Source organism: Vanellus vanellus (genome assembly GCF_965231255.1).
Source record: "Vanellus vanellus genome assembly, chromosome: 11".
In the NCBI taxonomy this organism is placed as follows: Eukaryota; Metazoa; Chordata; class Aves; order Charadriiformes; family Charadriidae; genus Vanellus; species Vanellus vanellus.
The window spans coordinates 7,741,172-7,761,533 of NC_138916.1; the positions used below are offsets into that span (position 1 = coordinate 7,741,172).

At 39.2% G+C, this 20,362-nt stretch overlaps 1 protein-coding gene across 2 annotated transcripts in view; it reads left to right on the forward strand.

Annotated features, from left to right (window-relative positions):
* The window catches only part of APBA2 (amyloid beta precursor protein binding family A member 2), a gene marked incomplete at its 5' end in the record, with an annotated part of 44,735 nt that overhangs the window by 24,176 nt on the left and 197 nt on the right, over positions 1-20,362 (forward strand). For both annotated transcript variants that reach the window (XM_082488886.1, XM_082488885.1), the window contains 5 exons: positions 5,790-5,975; positions 9,444-9,623; positions 11,522-11,734; positions 12,544-12,663; positions 18,843-18,983. In XM_082488886.1, coding sequence (XP_082345012.1) covers positions 5,790-5,975; positions 9,444-9,623; positions 11,522-11,734; positions 12,544-12,663; positions 18,843-18,983 — 840 coding nt within the window. The remainder of the gene's footprint in view (positions 1-5,789; positions 5,976-9,443; positions 9,624-11,521; positions 11,735-12,543; positions 12,664-18,842; positions 18,984-20,362) is intronic.

A 20,362-nucleotide genomic window follows, 5' to 3' on the forward strand; every position in this document is an offset into this window, starting at 1 on the left:
ATTGAACTTGTATCATGGTGTGTAAGATCAGAGTTCAGAAATACCATGGCTAACTGAAGAAATGAGCTGAAATGACAGGAGATATTTCAGTAAATACAAATGTATCACTCTGCTTTTAGGATTTTGGTTTGTTTTCAATTAGCATATAATTTGTTTTTCTAACAATTCAAACCATGAAATGTAAGAGAGCGTTACACTCTTTTAAAGGGAGGGTAATGATTCTATCTCCAGTAAATGGATTTTTTTTCATTTTACATAAGGAGATGTCCTTAACATGCCACTAGAATTCCCGAGAGATGGAGCCAGATGAGTAGAATATCCCTCTAACACAGGCAGCAGTATTTGCAATCTGCCATCCATAAATCGTCCTGATACTGCATTTCATCCATGATAACCAATACCACTATGTGTTATGACTACAGACAATTATTGATAAATGAACAGCTACAGTTTATAGTTGGAATGTATGGTAGTAAATAGATGAGTTCTCTTTGCTGAGTAAGGATTAGTCTTAGTGGAAGTCACTCTTTCCCTTCTTTAAATAGTTCGGCATTTCAGCTGAACACCAGCCCCGTTAAAAATAAGAAAGGAAAGTCCTTTGAGGCAGACCATAAACACTTTGTCAAAGTAACTGTTATCTTATTCTCCTGATTCCCCTGAGATTTCTAACGATCTAAAATCCAATGCACCATGAGGGACAGTATGTAATATGAGCTGTTCAACTAGATGAAAATAGCAATATTGGAAATTATTATAATTACAAGCTCTCTGGCGTTTGCCCTGGGGGTTTTTGCGTTCTTTTTTTTTACAGTGGGTCTTTCAGAGAGCTGTAAGAGACTTATTCCCATGACTGTTTAGCATTGCTGTTGGCATGCTTCTGCATTTTTGGCTTGGTAATATTTTTCAGTGCTAGTGAAGTTTCCTGACTGGTGTAATTACCATAGGTCTATTTCAGCTGGTGTGGCAGCTGGCAGGGACAATCTGTTCTTTCATGGCTTTATCAATTATATAAAACCTATTTCTGCAATGTGCAATTCGTGTTTTAATCCATCTGTAGTGTATAGCTCACATGAGGTAGCAGCTGATTTAAAATGTAAAATTCCCAGTTAAAAAATGACACGCAGCAAGGTTCAAAGCAACGAGTAGCACCAGTAAGGTGTATCGCTACGTTGGAACAGAGCCGGCTCTGGTGATTCTGTTGCCCTCAGCAACACTAGGAAACGGCACCCCTGCCACTTTTTAGTTGCTTATGCATTTAGGTACCGAATACATTCAGCCCAAGCTGACCACCTGGTTAGTGTACGTGGTAGAAGCAACCTTAGCTTTGGCCACACGCCAGCTTCCTGCGAGAGCAAGTCTTCCCTGACTCCGCAGCTTTATGGGCTTGCAGTCAGTGCCAGAAACCAGCAGAAATAGCACAGCAACCTCTCCCATCTTCTTCCTTATTCAGTGAAGAGAAGCCGGGAGTGAAGCAACTGGGAAAATTAGCAGAGAAAAAGAAAGAGATAGAGGTCACAAATGTGTGTGTGCAGAGCCTCTGGTAGATGATTGGTCCCGTAAAATCATCTGACTCGTTAGACTGTCTTAATTCATGCTCCCACAGGACTACATCACTTGAAAGCTTAGCACTTGAAACAGTGCTTAGGTTTTCCTCCCTCAGGTGTTCTTTGGGTTTCAAGAGGGACAACAAATGGGATTCTAAAAGAGTTCCTTAGAAAGGAAGGGAGATGCTGAGAAGGGGGACTCTGGACAGGAGAAGATAGAACAAAGGTTTTGAAAAAGGCCAAGAGAGAGACTGAATTTCCAAGGACAAATACAAGGATAACAAGGATAGAAAAGGGATGAGGGAAAGACTAGAGAAGCAGATGGGCAGAGATGAAGGGATTCATGGGAACGTAACAAAGGAGGAGACAGGGTGAAAATGAGATAATGGTAATGAAAAATAGAGTGGAGTGGAATGGAATAAGGAGTGAGAAGGGAAAAAGTCAAGTTACGAATAAGTCCAAAGTAAAGTCACTACATATTATTTGCCTTATTCCTAATTGTAATTCCGTTAGACAGAAAAAAGGTGGGAGTGAGTGGGGGAATAACTGCTTTCGTCCCTACAAGGCAAAAAAAAAAAAAAATATAAATCTTTGAGTAAGTTCTGTGTGATGGTAAGGACAGAAAGACTTTTTTGCAAGGTGAGATTAAATGCATTTGTTTTCCCAGACCATTCACACTGCGTGTATGTTTACACCCTTACAGAATACTTAGTGCAGACTGCTGAAAAGCAATTACCTCTGCAGACCTCCCAAGATCCTACAGAGAGACGTCCATTATAAAACATTTTTCCATACTGTGACAAGTGCTATAAATCCTACTGAGCCACTGCAACCCTTAGACACCCCCCCTAAACCATCTCTTAACCATCATCACTTCTCATAGTTTAGGGATAAGCATACACATTTTATTTCAAGCCTGAGAAGAATCATTACACTAATTTTATGGGTAATGATTCTGTTCAGTAAGACAGGTGGTTCTAAGAAACAATGATTATATTTTTCTCTCTGTGTCAAGTTAAATTGTACTGAAATTGTTAAAACAATTACTCTTGTTGAACCGAGGAACAATCTTTCTCTCTTAGGCCTTCGAGATTTGTTCAACTAATGGTTGTTCAACTAGCTGTTTATATACAGGATGCTGCTGCTTATATAAATGATGAAAATCAGGTATTTTCTCATAGCACATTATAGGTTTTTTTGGAAGATCAGGTATCAAGGGAAACCCTGCCACTACAGACACAACAAGGAGAGCATCTCAGTTGTCTAGTATCATTGAGTTAGATGAAAACTGACCTCATGCTGCTCAGTGGGATATTCTGATACATATCAAGAGCCACTAGCAAATAATTAAAAAAAAACAAAAACAAAAGGCCTTCTTAGTTAAAAAAAAAACCCAAACAAACAACAAATGAGTAGTCAAGTTTTCTTTCTTCACATTAGAAGTATTCACATATATGTCCAAGCAGATGCCAAAAGCAGCAGAGACAACCTCGGTCTTGGCCAAAACCCAAAGATATTTTAGATCCCAGAAAGCAATTTACTGACTTAAAACTAATAGAGATCACAAAGTAAAGCGAAACAAATTGATGCAATAATAAGTATTTTTTTATTCCAGTTCAGGCAGAATTTAGTGGATGTTTTTAGCCGTTCGGGCAAGGGGTGGTGGGGAAGAGGACATCCTCAGCTAGTTTGGTCATTAAAACTATTATACTTCTGGTTGTTTCCAGTTTGAGCAATAAGTAAAAGTCTGGAAAACCCTCCAAACTGACCAGTGACCCCAACAAGAAGGAACTTTCAGATGGGCCCTTTTTGTTTCTTAAAGAAGAGTTCATCTCTACAATGGCAAAATATGTGACGAAATTACAGTAAACAAAGCTAATAAAGCATGGTTTGGAGGCACTTTCTTGGTCTTTGTTTCAATAGAAAGATGCATCTTAAATAGATAATTAGCATAAGGTTTTAAAGTAAGTGGCACCCAGTTTTAGAAACCTATAAAGCTCAGGTTTGAAATGTCCCATAAAAACAGGATTTGGACTCTTTTATGCCTTAAAAAAAGGCTGTGCAACCGATGGCAGCAGATTGGATTCAGTACAGCACACCAGCCACGGCTGAGAGCTGCGTTCGTTACCCCAGCAGCCTGCTATTGAAATTACCTCTCATGAGCCTCCTGCAGTCCCTCTCTGTCACACAAGAAGCACACACATTGTGTGACCGTTGTAACAGGACACAGGCGTTTTATTCACGTGACGGCAAAGTAGAGTCTGGCTTGCTTTGAAACTGAGAGGGAGCAAAGGCTGACTGCTCCACGTACAGAGGACGGGCACCTCAAGTCCGCTGGTGATGCGTGGGGGGTGAGAGGTGAGGACGGACAGCACAGTCACACAGCAAAGAGCAACATACAGTCCTTGAATGTCTTCTCAGGAAAAACGGAAATCATCATTGCCTCAAAATGTAATTTTATTGCTTCTAGGGGTCCTTACAGCTAGGAGGCTTTTTCTAATATTTTGTCAAAATATCTACCAGATAAGCATTACTAACATAACTTATATTACCTTTTTTCCCCTAGGAATTTCTCTTCCTCTGTAATTACACAGACTTCAGTAAAAGTGATTTTTTCAAGGCACTTAAAGGAAGTACAGTCAATCAGATTACTTGATTGCATGAGCATTCCTAAAACTCTCATTTTAAACCTAAAAGGTTCTTACCATTATGGAACATCTTCCATAGCAACACACTTTTCTGGGAACCTAAGTTGTGGAATTTGATTTAAAAAAAAACTAAAGGAGGAATCAGGTTGCTTCTACAGTATCTTGAATAAAACCTGTATGAAGGCACAAATAATTGTAAACAAATATATCACTCTGTCTTTGCAGTCCTAGATATATCAACATCCTTTGAAATTATCACTGTAGCAGTCACATACATTCTTTTATTAAAATAAAATTATTTTACATATAGAAACCTTTTGATGAAAATGAGACCGCTCGCTGTTGAGCCACATTAATTTATTCATACTTAATACTAAGTTCAGAAATAATAAAACTTATTACAAGTTCACACTTAGCGGTGCACAGAAACTGTTATAGAATGTCCTTGAAGGTTCTTCCTTCTGGGACCTCATTGTTCTTTTACATAAGAAACAATTGACAGAGGCATGAACTGGAGATGGAAACAAAAGATAAAATAGCAATATTTATATTAAAACAAGTTTAGCAACAACACGTCCTTCTCTGACTACAAATAAGCACTCAGTTTGCATTTGTCCAAGGCAACTCAATACTTAATCAAAGTCACTGAATAATGATGCATTCCTGTGAGAAAAGCATTTGGAAGTAGTAGGTTGGGATTTCCCTAATAGCAGAAAGTAAAATAAGAGTTTAAAAGGCTAAAGTAATTAAAAGGATGCAGAGCTCAGGGATTTGAGATAGACACAGGAAGTTTCACAATACTTTTAATAGTTAGTACTCTTTGGATAGTCTTACATAAGAAATGTTCATTAGGATGAAGCTTGGACAGGTTTCCACTTAAAATCATTCTCACAGGCATGGCTCTTCCGATTTGAGTTCTCCCAGCACAACCAAATTGGCAGCCTAATGACATTGACTGGAATAGGATTTTGACTGCGAGCCCAGATGCTAGACCAGTTCTGTCCAAACTGATCTGAGATATGTAGGTAGCCAGAAAAAATTATTAAAATCTCTGCCTACAGAGAAGGTTAAATATTGCCTTCATAGCTTGTTACAAAGAAAGTAGGTATCGCTTTGCTGTATATGAGAAAATGTTACCTTAGATATTATTGCTATTATAGGACATGATTAAAAAAAAAATTTTCGAAATTGTAACATTTTCTCATATATATATGACTTCCCTAAAACTTGTTCTGTCATTCTGAAATGCATCTGCTTCATTCAGCAAAACCAACTCAAAAGGGAAATGTAATTTTCCACCAGCATGAAAATGTTTCTAAAACATTAGCATAGATCTTCATTATTGCTTTACAGTAGCAACCATATTGTATTTGCTCAGGCAACGCTTCCGTTGAAGCCAATTTCTTGAACAGCCACTGTGCCCATTGTCCCCCACAGCGTCAGGGCCCATTGGCTGCGTAGGGAATGTCAGACCTGCGCCCACAGAAAGCGCCTCTGTAGCTTTTGTCACCCTCAAGCTTAAGGAGAGGGAAGGTGCTGCATTTGTGGAATAACAACAGGCATGAAGAACAACTTTGCTTCTCTTTGCTTTGTGTAGGAAACAATGATGGATCATGCGCTGCGCACAATTTCGTATATTGCCGATATTGGTAACATTGTGGTTTTAATGGCGCGCCGCCGCATGCCAAGATCAGCGTCTCAAGACTGTATTGAAACAACACCTGGTGCCCAGGAAGGAAAGAAGCAGTACAAAATGATATGCCATGTCTTTGAATCAGAGGATGTAAGTACTTGGAATTAAATTTATTTAAACAACGTATGCCATTTAGAGAAACTCTGAAATTCCATCTAATTTCTTGAATGAATTTTTGTGGTCAGTAATCTTTTCTGATTTCTACAGGTAACTTGTGGAAACATTAGCCAGTTTTTCGTCCATACTCTTATCTCTTTTCTGTCTCCACAAATTCACGTTGCAAATTGGTGTCTCCTCCTCAGTCCAAAAATATCCACTCTTTGTCTCATGTGTTACAGAACCATTTGTGTTCTTTCAGCAATGCTTCGCCAAATGCTTGAGTACCTAATTATTTGGAGTTGATTGCAAGTCAATGTCCATTCATGGCCAAAATGAATGTATGGGGTATCAAATTGATGATTCATCCTGGATTGGATCCTTTCGTCCAGCGGGTTGGCACATAATGACACACATAAGCCTCCAGGCACTTGGAAATGAGGCAGAACTGTTCTGGACCTCTTTCAAACTGAAGCCAAGTTGGTGAGAACATCTACCAACTTGGTGGGCCTGGCACAAGGTTGCCCTCTACCCGGTCCTTACTCCCTATGGCTTACTTACCTGTAGTTGGTATATGTACTCTCAAACACACGACTTGATCCCTTGATGTTTAAGAACACATTTGGCTGTTTATTTTTCAGTTCTCTTTTTTTCAGCCCTAGCAAAGATTATGAACTAAAATTTTTATATAAATGCAGTAGATCTAAGAAAGCTTAGTTAGAGTATTTATAGAAATTTTTCTTCATGGCCAGAAGAGTTTAGCATAAGTTTACTTATCCTTAAGTAAAAGGCTAGGAAGAACTCACTCTCACTACTCTCTCAGAACATCTACACAACAGAAAGCGTAATTTCAGTCATTTCATGCCATAAGATACCCCGAGATCCAATACCATATTAGCCTTAAACCACTTTTTGTTAGAATTCTGTTTAAAAAAAGAAGTGACCACTTCAGAATGTAGGTTCTAATTTTCACTTGCATCAGAAATACCAGAAGATGAAAGAACTGGGAGCCATTCTCAAAATAGGATTGTGGAAGTCGTGGTTGCAAAAGAGTTCTGTGCACCCCTGCCGCATCCTGTTTCACCCCTGTGAAAAGTGCTGGCGTGCCATGCCCTTACCTCTTGTGGCAAAGGAAGATAACCTCGCCTTACTGCTAGTGTACACCCAGGTTTGGTTTTGTAGCAAAATAGTTATTTGGGTCTGAAGTGGAAGACGAGGAGACTTCAAACTAAAACATTTGTGGAAAAACTACCAAGCTAGTCAAGCAAAATTTGTTGTCTGTTTCTAACTTGGCAGTTGAGATACAGGTATTAGTAAGAGGCAGTACTAACCATTTCTGACTGTGGTTGTTTAGGAACAGCTTTAAATACAATTTCTGTCACACCAATTAAAAAAGAATTGAGTTCTTTGGTTTAGACACTCATAACTCACAGGTTGCAGGTTTTCGAGCTAAGCAATCATTTTCATTATTTGAAAGCAATTAAGCCTGTGAAGGAGAACTGGCATTATCTAAAGGTTAGAGTGCTAGACTGGGATTGTTCTGACCTAGTTATCTCAGCTCTGCCTCTGCTTTGCTGGGGTGACCTTTTCAAGCAACTTTATTACATTATCTCTACATTGTACATAATGCTGAAGGCTTTCAAAAACATTCATAAAAATTTGGAGATACAGATGAAATTAAGATGTGAGAACTGACTGTTACTAGCAGTGATAGAATAGAACATGACACCTAGGCGTGTTGGTTTTGAGAATGTAGAACGGAGGCGGAAGCAAAGGACTAACTACAGAGAAAGCAACGGCACTAGAGATCAAAAAAGAAGTCAATAAGGACTGGTGATAAGCTTTAATAATGGAACGATATAAAAACAGTCTTGATGACTTCTGTACTACCGTACTACTACAAACCTCTTGGTATATTGATAAGATTTCAAAAGTCGTTTTAAAATACAAAGGAACGATTTGTGACTGGCTAGGCTGATTATGTCCTTGATTTCTAAAATCATTTTCCAGTCAAGCAGATTGGTGCTTTTGTGTACTGCAGCACAATGAAAGAAGAAAACCACCTTTTAGCATCAAAGAACACACTGTGCATCTGATCAATAGATTGCAAGAAGTTTGAGATTTACAATGTTGTCCAGAAAACCCTACGCATTCATAGTGTGTTTAGCACGTACCTACTGTCTAAGACAGTGTGTTGCATTTCCAGAGTAGTTTTATAGGTTTGATTAGTAATACATTTAGAGACTTATGTTTTAAGATGCAATTAACTCGTCCTCGGATCACTGGGAGTTACTCATCCCCTGATGACAGAATACAATACCTGAAACCCACAAATATACGAAACTCAGCATGGCATTCTCCTGTGAGCTGCCGTAAACTCAGAATAGGGAAAAAAAAAAATCAAGCCTAGAGAAAGTTGAGTACAAATTCCTTTTACTTATGTCTACCTCTGTTTCTCTGTGTTCCAGTGCCATCTAGTGGAACAAGAAAGTAAATTTTATAGCAGTTCAATAATTCTTTAGTTGACTTTTGCAGTGTGCTGAATGTGCAATGAATGTGATGTTAGTATTGTCATCATCCTTGTCGGTTTCTGTAGATTTCTTTCTAAATCATATATTTCTGACACATCCAAATACCAGTCACTGTAATGTTTCACTATAGAGCCCACTGTAATGGGAAGTAACCTTTTATTGCATTACTGTTGTAAAATGCACGCACAGATAAGTGCTCCAAAAATTAATAAAGACACAGGGGATTTTGAAGGGTTGTTATTAACATTCACAAGCTATAATCATGGCTCTGGCTGCATTCTTGAAAGCATCCCTGACATTGCTAGTCAACGTGTTAAAGGGAATAGCTATTGTAGACGGGGAATGGGTAAGTAGGGCTATTACTGGTTTGCTGGGAATATGAGACAGGTGTCATGAAAGTAATAGGAGAGCAGATGGTTTTGCTGAAGCATTATTTTCAGTCCTATAAAACCAAGGTGGAGAAGCAGCAGGTGATACAACAACCAAAATCATCAGCGCATACATATCTGTGAAGGCTTGTGCAAGCAGAGCATCCGTCCCCTTCTCACTCCTGCAAATATACTGTGATCAGAAGCAGGGTTTGTGACAGTCTTTTCTGTGAGCTCTGTTCCATATTGGTACAAAGCCAGTATTCCCCAGTGTTTATTGGAACAAGTACATAAATAGCATATGGCTGCTTGCTACTGCAACGTACTGATGAAAGGAGATCAGCAGGGTTTTTAAATGGAGTTTGCAATTTGAATTTGGATGTAATGGATTCTTTCTGTACAACTGACCTTAAAGTGACTTTATATCCACACTAACCTAGCAACTTTGCAGGATGCTTTATTTTGACTGTGTCTTAAAATCCAATCTCTCTCTTGTTTCTTACGGTTTCAGTAGTAAACTTTAGCAGTCCTTTCCCTGAGCTGTGTTTTGTTCTGCTTTCTAGGCACAGCTGATAGCTCAGTCAATTGGTCAGGCTTTCAGTGTGGCTTACCAAGAGTTTTTGAGAGCCAATGGAATTAACCCAGAGGATCTCAGTCAGAAAGAATACAGTGACATCATCAACACCCAAGAGATGTACAATGATGACCTCATACACTTTTCCAATTCAGAAAACTGCAAAGAGGTAAACTAGTTTTGGAATTTAATTTCAGATTGTTCTGGTTTTTCAGAGGAACGTCGTTCTCACGGAAATATCTTTTGGCATTTTAAGGATGACTTTACATCTCAAGATGTGTTGCTTCATCAATACTGTGCTACTATAATCAGGTTTATAGAGAGTAATAAAGTACATTTACATCTGGCATAGATAAGCTCTGTGCTATTCACGGTATACAGTGTAAGCTTTTTTTTATGTTTTACCAATTTACTGATACAGAAAGAGAGATGACACTCCATTTTAATGCATGTTGTAAGTGATTTCTTTCTTAATAGCTACAAGGACTGTGAGTCCAAGATGTTGTGGCACTCAGCAGGCCAATTTCTCTTCCCTATTACAACACCAGCAAAACTGCCACATGAAATGGAGTTTCACACTCATAATGCATGAAAAGATAAGAATTTCCCTTAAGTGCCCCAAATTCCATTAGTGTAACTATTTACATTTGATTTTGAATGTAACGGATTCTTTCTGTACAACAGCCGCATATTTCACATTTGACATTTCATCCAAAAGTCACTGTAATACCGGGCGTTCCACACCAGAATGTGACGAGTGCAGTTGCACCCAGATTCTGCTGTGTGATACAGATTTGGCCCGTGTTCCAAAGGTCGGAGTTTCTATGCTGAGTCCTAAAGCAATCTTACTTTGAGATGAACTGCAAATTGCTTCAGTCACAGCTTTCCTACTTACACTCATTTCTTCAAGCATTATAGGTTCTTTTGTACAGCGTGCGTGTTCTTGGGAAGAGAGCATTTTTCACCTATAACTGCAGATAGAAAGGTTATGATTTGATGTGTGGTTAAGTCTGCAGTCACTAGATTATCAATAAAATGTTTTCAGGTGCATAGAAGCACGACAAAATTTCTCTTGTAGCGAACAAGGGAAAATTCAGTTGAACAAATCTTGGTTTAACTTAGAATTGGAACAGAAAAATACAAATGTGTCACATTCCAAAGTGATTAAAAAGGTCATTGTTTTTGTGGCATCTTTGTTTCTAATTGGTTTATGAACCTTTGAACAATGACGGAGTGGTGGCATACTGTTTGGTTCAAAGCCTTGATAGATAACTTCATCAAAAGTCAGCTGGCCTTTGTGATTCCCAGAAGTACCAGTGTACCTGTCCTTCTGCATGTGAAAGAAAATAATTCCCAGCATTTTGTTAAAAAGTATGTTCCCTACTTAAACTCTTACTCCTCTTCTCTAAAAAAGTTAGATATGCTGTGATTACTGAACAATTAACATCACTATATTTGAAGAGAAGTCATCATTAATATTACATCGGCACATCAGGGATCTTAGATTAACATGATAGGCACAAGGATACTCAATAATGATAATAACAATAATGTTAACAATAAGGACAACAGCAATAATAATCAAGAGATCCTTGCCTGAAAATAAGGACAGACAAACCCGGAGATCAAGAGACAACCTGAGCAGTGATGACAAAAGCGGAGCTGTACTCAAGCCTACTTTCCATACGTTGCCACAAAATGTTACAGCCTCCCCTAGCTGCCAGGTTCCAAGAAGGATAAAAACTTCTTCGGCGTTCCTTCATCCGGTATTCAGTTCCACCACTTTCTATAGAGTTAACCAGCGTGTTAGTTTTTTTGCTTGTTATAAGGACCTACGTGACCTTCAACAAAGAAGTGGAAGACACCCCTGAAAAGAAATAGGTATGTGTTACACAGTTTTAATAGTGTTTTTGAAGTCATGCTACTACCTAATGGCAGAGAATAGAATACTTTTTCTAATTTGTAGGTATTATTCAGGAACAATTAAGATGCTAGTGCTCAAATTTAGATGAATCAAAGCAAAAAACGTTTTGTGGTTTGTTGTTGGTTTTTTTTTTTTAATTGCAGCTCCAGCTAGAAAAACAGAAGGGAGAAATTCTTGGGGTGGTGATTGTGGAATCTGGATGGGGATCCATTCTACCCACCGTTATCCTGGCTAACATGATGAATGGAGGCCCTGCAGCTCGTTCAGGAAAACTAAGCATTGGAGACCAAATTATGTCCATTAATGGGACCAGTTTAGTTGGTCTACCTCTAGCAACATGCCAAGGGATCATAAAGGTACCCCAAACTTACAACTATATGCTGTAGATTGTAAGCCAGCAGAGATGTAATATTCTAACAAGTGACTCTGTAGATTTCCAGCAGATACAATTTTTCATATCTCTGCAAAAAAAAAAAAAAGTAATCTGTCATAAACAAGAAGTAGAACTAGAAACAGAGATTCAGGGGTGATAGTGTACAGAAATTTTGGGCTGGAGAATTTGACTGCAGCTTTGTTACTGGACTATAACAAATGAGTCTGGAAAACTTGCCTAAATTAAGTTACTTAGCTATCTTCAAAGTTTCAGCCTTCCCCACAGCCTCTAAATTAAAATCTGAGGATTAAGATCTAGTATGCTTCTTTGGGCTCCAGGTAGATGAAAAGGATGGAGACTGGTAGACTGCAGGACAGATCAAGAAAGTATATGAAGATTCCCCAGACACAACGGAATTTCAGAACGCATTGTCTTTAATCACTGAGACTAAATCTAATGTCTGTGCAGATTTATCAAAAGCAGCAGAATCAGATTCATTAGCCAGATGCTAGAAGGGCAAGCAGTAGTCAGTTTTGGGTTTTCTTGAAAATGTTCTTGAAGTTTCTATAGCAATTAAAGGCAAAGCTTTGATATGTTTTGTTGGGCCAGATAGCTTAGGAAATAAATGAAACAGAAATGTATCTCTGACTTAACAATAGATTTCTATTAACTCTTTCTATTAACTGTTCTTTCCCAGATCAGCTGCTTTACACTCTTGTAATTAGAAAAACACTAATGAAAAAGTAAATTAAGATCCATTTCAGAAATACTAACTTTTGGAATATTTTACAGGGTCTCAAGAATCAGACACAAGTCAAACTGAACATTGTCAGCTGTCCTCCTGTTACTACTGTCCTCATAAAACGGCCAGACTTAAAATACCAGCTGGGCTTCAGTGTACAAAATGGAATTGTAAGTTTCCGTGTTCAGTGATTGGTTTGGGCTTGTTTTTTTCCTTTTTATTATTCTTTCAGGAAACACACTGAAGTACTGAAAAAATCCTTGCACGTGACCTCACTTTTAATACTGTGATCCCTTAATTAATCAAAACCTTATAATTACATCTCTGAGTAATATAATGTGAATGGACAACACCAGGAGAACAAGTACTGCCATTCCTGAGGGATTTTTCCTCCATAATACAGCCACAAGTCCAGATTTTTGGTGCAATATCTGGATCAGCTAATTCATGTATAACTCTGTCATTAGTGTGCCAGAGTTGCAAGAAAAACAGTTTGCTGAAACAGGTTTTTACATTAACAATGTTAATCTTAGCTCTGATCCTGTTTCTCTTTTAAATTTCAGCACACACTCACTAAGACTTATAATTTTTCTTCCGCTGTGCGTGATTTATTTGTATCACATGGTAGTGGGCAAGGGAATGTATTTGTGACCTCCTCCAATTAAAACTAACTACCTCTCACTACAAGTAATTGTACAGGTTGTGGCCCAGGTGTCCCTCCTCTGCATACTGCAGTTTCCCTGTAATAACAGAAGCAAACAGGAGAATGAATGTGGCAGGTAACACTTACCCAGTGCAGCTCAGGATCCTCCTCTCGTAGCTCTTCCTTCCCAAGCTATTCTCTGATACCTTTCCAAAGCAAACTCCAAACACAACTAGCTCAGGCAGTCACCTGGCCTTTCTGGGGGCTGATACTAGCATTAGGGACTGTCTGTAGTGCAGGGCCATCACCATCTCCTCTTCCTCCAGTCTAGGAAAAAAAATAATCAGGCTGCTCACACAGAAAACCACATCACAAAGGACTGTGGGCTCTGGTCCCCTGTTCTGTGAAATGCATAGATTGAAGTTGCCAGATTTCTGTTTGCCACCTGCGGAAGAGTAGCAGGTAACTCTACAGGATATGGTTTATGGGTCTTACTGCGCTTTAGCAAAGAGCTGGCTCGTTAGTGGATTTTCAGCTCTGCTAGCCATGTCAAAGTTAGTACCTAAGATGACACATCATGCAACAGTCACAGCAGAGATTGGTATAAAGAACACCACTACAAGCCTTGCTCCAGCTGGAACTTGGACCCAGGTTAACATCCTTTAGAAGCAGAGGTTTAAAGTATTTGTCATGTTTGGGATTAATGCTCTGACAATTGAGAGAGGTCTGTAAAAAAATACAGAAATATCAGGAGTGTGGTGTATTTCTGCCGTCCTTTGCCTGGGCTTAATCCCCTTTCAGCTACGTGTACGTGTGCGTTAAGCAGGCATGGTTACTGCTGGTTAACACTCTGTTTTAGCAAATCCCGAGTCTTGGTATAAAAAGGACGAAAGGGGTGGGATCTAGTTTTGCAAGATCTCACAATGGGTGCTGAGAGCAGCCTATAACACTGTACGAGGCATTGATTTATTTCCTAATTGCTATCCTTTGTAAATCTAGTACGTTCGGCTGGTGCTTTGATGAAAAGAGGAACAACGAGCAATACTACGATGTGTTTATCAACTGTTTTAGGAGGCCTGTCAGCATTCGTAAGGTTGGGTCAGGGCTGGGGAAACGAATCGGGCCAGGGTGGATTAGAAGCAGCATATCATGTCCTCACATGGACAGAGGCAGGCACAGAGTCTGTGAGACAAGCTATTCATCTTGTCCCAGCTAATCATCTCCTACATAATTGGAGCCTTGTTTTAGTAGATTGTGCAGGCTGTGGTTGCTTTCTTTCACAGCATGCTCGCTCCATCTACTGGCCGTCTGTCATACTCGCCACACTGGATGGTCATAATTCATTCCAGTTAAATGAGCAAAATTTAGATGGCATCCAATATGAAGTTTACCAAATTCAGCATAAAAATCCTTCTCAGTTAACAAAAAAAGAAAGCCTTGTAATACATTTTCATTTATGAAGAGTCTGTGTTTGAATATGAAAGCCAATGAACAAAAAGGAGAGATTAACATCTTTTGTTAGACTGCAATGTAGACAAGCTTCTGGGCCTGGAAGTCCTTCCTCAGATAAGCTCTCTCTTACTTAACATTTGAAAATAGGACTCTGCAAAGTGTGTCTCTCTGGTACTTTGACACTGAACTTTTAAAAAGCGGTTTTGTTGGCTCAGCATTAGCACAGCGAAGAAATAAATGACTTGCCAGAACAGGTATAATTAAACGTCTCCTACTGCTATGCCGTTACCTCATTCTGCATGCAGCTGGTACTTATTGCTGTGCCTCTTCAGTTTTGCGGTGGTTCCTTTTCACCCAGCCAATCTCATCTGTGCAGGACATACATTAGTGAATAGCCCATAAACAACCCAGGCATGCAAAAGAAATAGCTGAGCAGGGTTTTGCTTGCACAGGCTGTCAGGAAGATCATAGAATGGTTTAGGTTGGAAAGGACCTTGAAGATCATGGAGTTCCAACCCCCTGCCATAGACAGGGACACCTCCCACTAGACGATGCAGAGTTCCCACTGGAAGACGCAGAGACTGGGCTGCTGCAGGTGACTGTTTTCTTGCTGTGTTCTGTATAGTTTAATTAATGCAAAGCCTGAAGTTGTGCTTCATGGAACAGTAGGAGTGTCAACTTTTGGAAGTTTTAGTTAGGGGAACAGCACAGCAGCATGAATCAGAGTGTTAACTTTGCAGAACTCCTCTTGCACTAATGATGCAAATATTCTTCGTGACTCTTGCAAGCTACTGATGTAGTTTCATTGCATATTTATATAAGGAATCTAAAATTTGAACTGTAAAACATTAAGAAAAAAAAACTACTGTGCATATATATGAAATGAGTATGAATGTTGGTGTGATGGGGAGGTGAACATAAGGTGACCTATCGGCCACCTTCTGAAAATCATTACGCTACGCTTCTTTTAAAATTATGATATTTAAATACAAGTGGTCCTCTCGTATCACATCATTATCTTGTTTCCTAGATCATGAAAAAAAACTGTGTATTACCAGTTGTATTTTTATTGCTGATAATGCACCAGTTCTCAGTCTAGATCTCAGACACTTTCTCTGAGAAGCGTATCTACCCCTTCCCCTAGCCTAGCACAAGTCTACCTAAAAATACAGTAAAACTAGGCAAAACTTAACAGAACAGATAGTTTATTCTTTCTTCTTTGCCTTTGTTTATATTTATTTAAACTGGGGAAAAACGTACAGGGTTTAAATAGAGTAATACAGGAGTGAGATAAGGAGAAACCTGGTTTAATAGCTTATATTTAAGTTATTTACACAGAATAAACAGTTTGTCTTCCACTGTTCTGTCCTTAATGTTTTGCTACACGATGGGCAGTTGCAATAAAACTGATTGTGAAGCTACTGAAGTTTCACATCTGATGCACTGCAGCTTGTCTAAGACATTGCAGAATTTCTAACAGCTGAATGGATTGAACCCATATGGTTTACACCTTTCTTCTTTCTTTTTTTTCTTTTCTTCCATTTACACAGTAAATAGAGTATAGGCTCTTGCTTAGAAGAAGATCCAGGTCTGTCATGCTTTATTTAATAATATTACAGCTGTCACCGTGTTCAACAAGTATAGCAGGCTCAACAATCCTGGCTGAATACAGTCATACTTAGAGGTACTGCTGAGCTTAAACTTGGCAGCCTAATCTGCTATAGCTCCACTGGCTGGAGACAAAAGTCTTCAGGCTGCTTTGAGTCAGCCTCTTGCAAATACAGGAGCTGTGTAAATGTGTGCTTTACATACAGTGTATTTCTTTACATCTGCACTCTGTCGCTGGCTTAACAGGATCTGTGAGACTAGGCAGAGCCACTTGGGCTCTGTGTGTTTCTTTCTACCTCATTAAAATAGTTAATGTTCACAAGAAGGAAGCTGACTCCTTTCCCTGGAGAGGGATCACATTCTTGAATGAAGATAAGAGACTACTTTCTATGTCTGAGGCTGTTAGAAGAAATTCACTGACGGTATTAAAAGCGCACTGAGGGCTACACAATGAAAGGTGCTCTGGAGAGATATGCAAGCCACTATCTTTTCCTTTGTGCTAGTGGGGTGACAGGCCACATTTCCATTTGCTCTGAAAGCTTTTATTTCAGCTGGCTGTACTGTCTCTATTTTTTTTTATAATGTAAAAGATATATTTACAGGGTTTCTTTTGGAACATTCTGCTTTTTGTCCTTTCAGATTACTGCATACAATCCCCAACAGCAAGGAACAAACTGTTATTCTAAGTGAGTTGAATTGAGAAGCTTTCTATAAAAGAGAAGATCTATGTAGTACAGCTTATCTTGTCAGCTATATGATTAGGAGGTAGACTACCTGCAAAACAATATATTGTACCTGACTGAAATTCAAGACTCAATCCTGTGAAGGATCCTGATGGTGCCTCTATCTATACAAGTCCATGAGAAATAGTTTAGGAACTGCAGTAGGTAGAGCCACTAATGATAGCATGGTGGAAGAGAAGTCTCACTGCAAGAGAAAGTTTTTTTGCAGACAGCCGAGAAAGGCCTTTTATAAACAAAGAATAACTATGTATTTTTGCTCCCCTTATCAGACAACCTGAACTTTGAGTAAGAAGGGATTCAATTTTTTTATAGCATTGTTATTTGTGAGGAGGAATTTAAAGGAAACTGCTAGTATCATACAGGAAAGATTGTGGTCAACCACAGGTAATGTTTCACCTTCAGTGTATTGCAATTTGGCCACCTCCCCATGTACTATATTTCTGAATTAGATTACAAACTCACCGGGACACAAGCCACGTCTTATTATACTTGTATTTAGCTCTGAGGAAATTACCGGATCTCAGCAAATAGTAATTCTTGGCATATGATTCTAAGCCTTGACAATAACTGCAGAACCAGCCACCATTGGATGCTCTAACACTCATCTTTTCTTCCAAGAACTGTTTTTTCACAGTAAACAAAAGGTAAACCTCTGCACTGCTAAGCTCTGCTCAGTTCCAGAGATTCAAGCTATACATTATCTGCCTTATGTGCTGCATGAGCTTAGTCTTCTGAAATAATTTCCGAACAATTTCTATATAATATACAGCTGGCTGCTCTGGCAGGGAGGGCCCTGCAGCACAGGTACTGGTGCTGAGGAGGAGGAAACATTCTTTTGTATTCTGTATACTGGATTGAGATTTGTTTTCTGCCTGTACAGCAGGTTGCAGAATAATTTTCAGTAGCATTGGCTGCTGGGACTGTGCCTGGGGAATGTAACTCTACTGGAACCTGCAGGTGCCAGCTGAAACAGGGACCTGACTTGCCACATTTATCCTAAGCTCCCTGTGGCCAGCAGCACTGTAAACCATGGAGACAAGCAATGGCTCTGGAAAGCTGAGTGCCCTTTTCCAGCCTGCGGAGGCACTGGAAACAAGTTGTCATAGCTCACTATGCTGACAACAGCCTGTAAAACCAAACAGAATTTGCACATTTCATAGAATGGTTTGGGTGGAAGAGACCTGTAAAGATCACCTAGTTCCACCCCCCCGCCATTGCAGGGACACCTCCTGGAATGGAGCAGCCACAGCTTCTCTGGGCAACCTCTGCCAGTGTCTTACCACCCTCAGAGTAAAGAATTTCTTCCTACTATCTTTTACATCTTTCCTTCTTTGTGACCCTTTTGACAGATCACCAGCATGAAGAACGTCTGTATGGCATCATCCTTTCCTTCAGCCTAAATTAGCATTTGTGCAGGGTTATGCATGAAGCTCTATGTCAGTTTTTGCCATGTATGTGAAAAAAATGCTGTTGCAGATCAATTTTTACAAACCAGGACAACTTTTTAATATTTCCCATTATTCAGAAAGAATAACGTTGTAGTTTGCAGAAAGAGTCCTGGTGGCACAGTCAGAAATACTTAAAAATCACTTTCTTCTCCTATCCCAACAGTCCCTACTTCCCCCTAACTCCACTCTTTTGCATGGCTGCTACCTGCATCACCGTGTTAGGTATTTATATGTTGCCAGCCCAGGAGAATGAAAATAAAATTTTTAACTTGCAGAAATTTTGGAAAAAACCCACAAACCAACAACATTTAAAAACTCACAGTATTGCTTAATAATTTCCACAAGTATCTTCTGGAATCCTTATGATGTCACCACTCATTATTATGCGTTAAATCCTAGTAACTGCCACATTATGACATTTCTAAACTTAAATGAACTTTGCTTTCTCTCGGCAGATTTGCAGCTTGATGCGAGGTGGAATAGCCGAGAGGGGAGGGGTAAGAGTAGGACATCGTATTATTGAGATCAATGGACAAAGTGTTGTTGCTACTGCTCATGAGAAGATAGTACAAGCATTGTCTAATTCAGTGGGAGAGGTAAGAAAACAATTACATAATCAAGGAATTAGAACTGTTGAAAGAGTATATATTTCAGTTGAAAAGAGATTCTTCACATAGTATTAAAACCACCACCTCAGTAAATTGGAGTTGAGCACTAATAACAAACAATTAGCAGAACATTTTTTGAATAATTAGATGCACATTCACTGCCTTTTTCCACCATTTTCATGATTCTGAACCTTCAACCTACTGTTTGAACTAAACCAATGAATTAAGGGAAGAAATCGCACAAGCATGTTAGCTATGAAAATGTCTCTTGGCTTATCGCTACAGCATCTGCCATAGAAATAAAAGACTATTCAAAGAGCCGAGAGATTCAAATTGATATGTATTTTAATCATTTAATTTCTGTGGAACATTTGCAACTTACCTTGGGAATCATTTAAGACATCTCTCTTCAGTACTTTTAGAGAAATCAGCAATAAATGAACAAGATCCTCCAGTTTATCAAAATCCCTACTGACTTTAGTGGTAGTATCATACACAACCCTGGTGGATCTTCCACTAGTTCCTTTGCCAAAAATCAAAGACGACGTGTTTTTCTGTGGAAAACGACACTTGAAAACTAGTAGAAAGTACATGCACATTGGCAGGAACAAAGCTGTAGATTTCAGTAGAACCTCCATGCCTTGATGGAACCTCTTTGCTGCCTAACATCTCACTAAACGTATGAGGACAGCATGAAACTTTTCAGCACGAAGAGACCAAGATACCAGGGCAGCGTATGGCTGGTGCGGGTTTGTATTACCAGTTAGTGAAGTTTGCCTGCCTTCCTCTTGCGTTGTCCGATAGGTACTTACAGCTGTTACTACAGTTCTGATGCAACTGTGATTACCTGATGCCTTTAATCCTGTCAGTCTGTAAAATCTCTCTGACACTCAGCATTCCTTGTAGAAAGAACTTAAATACACTAGTCACGAGAGAACCTGCTCCACCAAACTCTTGACTGGCATTTAAACATCAGGTGAGAAAGTCCAGGTTTTGTGTTCAGGGGATCATATTCAAATTAGGAGAAAACATGTATGAAATGACACTCCCACAGGGAAGGAAGACAGAAGAAAAATCTACGTTCAGTTAATATCAGAACAGCAGAATGAATTTGCAGAGAAGTTTGGGCTGCTTCCTTTTTAAGGGCTGTAATTGGAGTATTGTTTAGGTGTCTTGTTAAGGTGTATGATGTTGCATCCTGTCGTCGTCGTCATTTAAAAAAAAAACAAACAAACAAAACACACCACACAAAAAAAGCAAAGACAGCAAAGCACCAGAGAACTTTGAACTAGAAACTACGGTAACATTCCCATCTATAGAAACCAGGACAATAAATGCACTTGTGGCACAGGGAGAGACAGATTGGG